This window comes from Octopus bimaculoides, chromosome 5 (assembly GCF_001194135.2).
Source record: "Octopus bimaculoides isolate UCB-OBI-ISO-001 chromosome 5, ASM119413v2, whole genome shotgun sequence".
In the NCBI taxonomy this organism is placed as follows: domain Eukaryota; kingdom Metazoa; phylum Mollusca; class Cephalopoda; order Octopoda; family Octopodidae; genus Octopus; species Octopus bimaculoides.
The window spans coordinates 14,775,820-14,778,284 of NC_068985.1; the positions used below are offsets into that span (position 1 = coordinate 14,775,820).

General features: G+C 39.2%; 1 protein-coding gene across 1 annotated transcript in view; it reads left to right on the forward strand.

The window, feature by feature from the left end:
• LOC106879952 (pyruvate dehydrogenase protein X component, mitochondrial) overlaps positions 1-2,465 on the forward strand; it is a 39,545-nt gene that overhangs the window by 26,520 nt on the left and 10,560 nt on the right. Inside the window, exon 9 of the mRNA XM_052968015.1 lies at positions 2,120-2,345. Coding sequence (XP_052823975.1) covers positions 2,120-2,345 — 226 coding nt within the window. The remainder of the gene's footprint in view (positions 1-2,119; positions 2,346-2,465) is intronic.

Below are 2,465 nucleotides of genomic sequence, written 5' to 3' on the forward strand. Positions count from 1 at the left end.
GGCACATAAAAGACACCATTTCGAGCGTGGCCGTTTTCGTGCGGGTGACACGTAAAAGCACCCACTACACTCTCGGAGTGGTTGGCGTTAGGAAGGGCATCCAGCTGTAGAAACTCTGCCAAATTAGATTGGAGCCTGGTGTTGCCATCCGGTTTCACCAGTCCTCAGTCAAATCGTCCAACCCATGCTAACATGGAAAGCGGACGTTAAACGATGATGATGATGATTATTATTATTATCATTAAGAAGGCAGTGAACTAGCAGAATCGTTAGCATGCTGGATGAAACGCTTAGCGGTATCTTACTCATCGCTGTGTTCTGAGTTCAAATTCCGCCGAGGTCGACTTTGCCTTTCATTTTTTTAGGGTCGATTAAATAAGTACCAGTTACACACTGGGGTCGATCTAATCGACTTAATCCCTTCCTCCAGATTTGAGGCCTTGTGCTTACAGCTGAAAATTATTGAGTAGTTAACACGCTATCATGTGGCCACCACTTTTACATCTTCCAGGGGTCTTGTCAAATGAAATTATACATGCTAAATAGTACTTGCAAGTTCAAAAGCTAAAATCGCCATTATTATTTGTCATACATACATAGCTTCTTCAGGTTTTTATTTAATATCTCTCACAGAAAGTATGGTTGCCATTGAAAGAGCACACATGTCTGTGGCATTTTGGGGGTCTTTGAGTTGATTCAAATGGATTTACAATCATCATCATCATCATCATTGTTTAACGTCTGCTTTCCATGCTGGCATGGGTTGGACGGTTTAACTGACGACTGGCAAGACAGGAGGCTGTACCAGGCTCCAATCTGATCTAGCAAGGTTTCTACAGCTGGATGTCTCTCCTAATGCCAACCACTCTGAGAGTGGGCACTGGCATCGACCGCGCTCGAATGGTGCTTTTTACATGCCACCAGCACTATGCATTCTTTATTATATTTCATGGCCCTTGATGAGTACTGCTTAATATTGGATTTAGAATATATATTTTCTCTTTAGTGTACAGGTTTTTAGCTTATTTGACAATCAAAAAAAATACGAAAAAGAAAATCATGTTCCATCAAATTATCTGTCGTTGAGGAGGAACTCCTGTCTTGACTTATCTTCGGAAGCAGGAATTTATTTTAAGACAGCTGTCCAGTGGATACTTGCTACTGATGAAACTCAAAAAAAGCAGAAATCTGGATCTAGCACTGCCTTTGCCACTGCTAAGTGATTTTCACTTGCTGCTGATATATTTCTGTGTTTTGTTAACACTATATAAGAGATGGTTTCATAAGATGGCTACTGTAATTTAGAAAGCTTTCAAAGGTATATATGCTTTAAGTATGATATACAGATCATTAATTTTCTATTGGCAGTGAAAATAGTAATACAAAAATAGTGAAGTTGTACTGATTTAAATACTACTATGTCTAAATCCTATCACTTATGTTTTATTTTAAAACCAGATAAAGCATATAATTATATATATATATTTTTTTTGTAAACCTGACAGATAAATTGGTTGCCAGTCTTACTTCACAATCTCAGATATTAATACCAGAGATGGCTAACATGGGGTGTTTTGTTTCTTGTGAAGAGTGGCAACCCCTAATACTTTTAGGAAAAACCCTTCATCAGAAAACTTCTTTTTTGAGTTTTTTCTGCTGTTGTTTCTTTACACTTGCATGGGTGGGATGGTTTTCGTTGGAATAGTTGTTTCATAATGAGTTGACCTTCCTTCAAAGTAGGGAACAGAGCAGAATTTGGCGGTGAGCTGGCAGAAATGTTAGCATGCCATGTGAAATGCTTAGCAGTATTTCGTCTGCCGTTACATTCTGAGTTCAACTTCCGCCGAGATTGACTTTGCCTTTCATCCTTTCAGGGTCGATAAATTAAGTACCAGTTACGCACTGGAGTCGATGTAATCGACTTAATACCTTTGTCTGTCCTTGTTTGTCCCCTCTATGTTTAGCCCCTTGTGGGCAATAAAGAAATAAGAATTTGGTGAGTCACTTTGTGAGCTAACAGATTGGTTCTAGTGTCAAAATAAAATATTAGTCAATCAAATATAAACAAAATTCCTTCAACAATGGGTATGAGAAACAGTGCTCTTTGTTTTTCTTCCAGTGATGTTCTCTCAGTCATCAAGTCAAAACATCTAGTGAGGTCAAGCCCACCATCTCCTGTTCAGCCAACACCTGTTCAGTCAACGCCTGTTCCACCAGTTACTCAGCTAAAAGCACCACCATCACCACCTGCACCTGCCACTAAGGGTCCATCAAAGCTAAAGTACACAGATATTCCTGTTACCAGCATGAGGAAAACAATAGCTAAACGTTTGACCGAATCAAAGGTAAGGGATGTGACTTTATCAACCAAATCGTCAGTTCTTATATTAGAACTAATTTGATTCTACTGAAGCTGATCAGTTCCTTCTTCCCTTTCGAAGTCGATGAAATAAGTACCAGTTGAG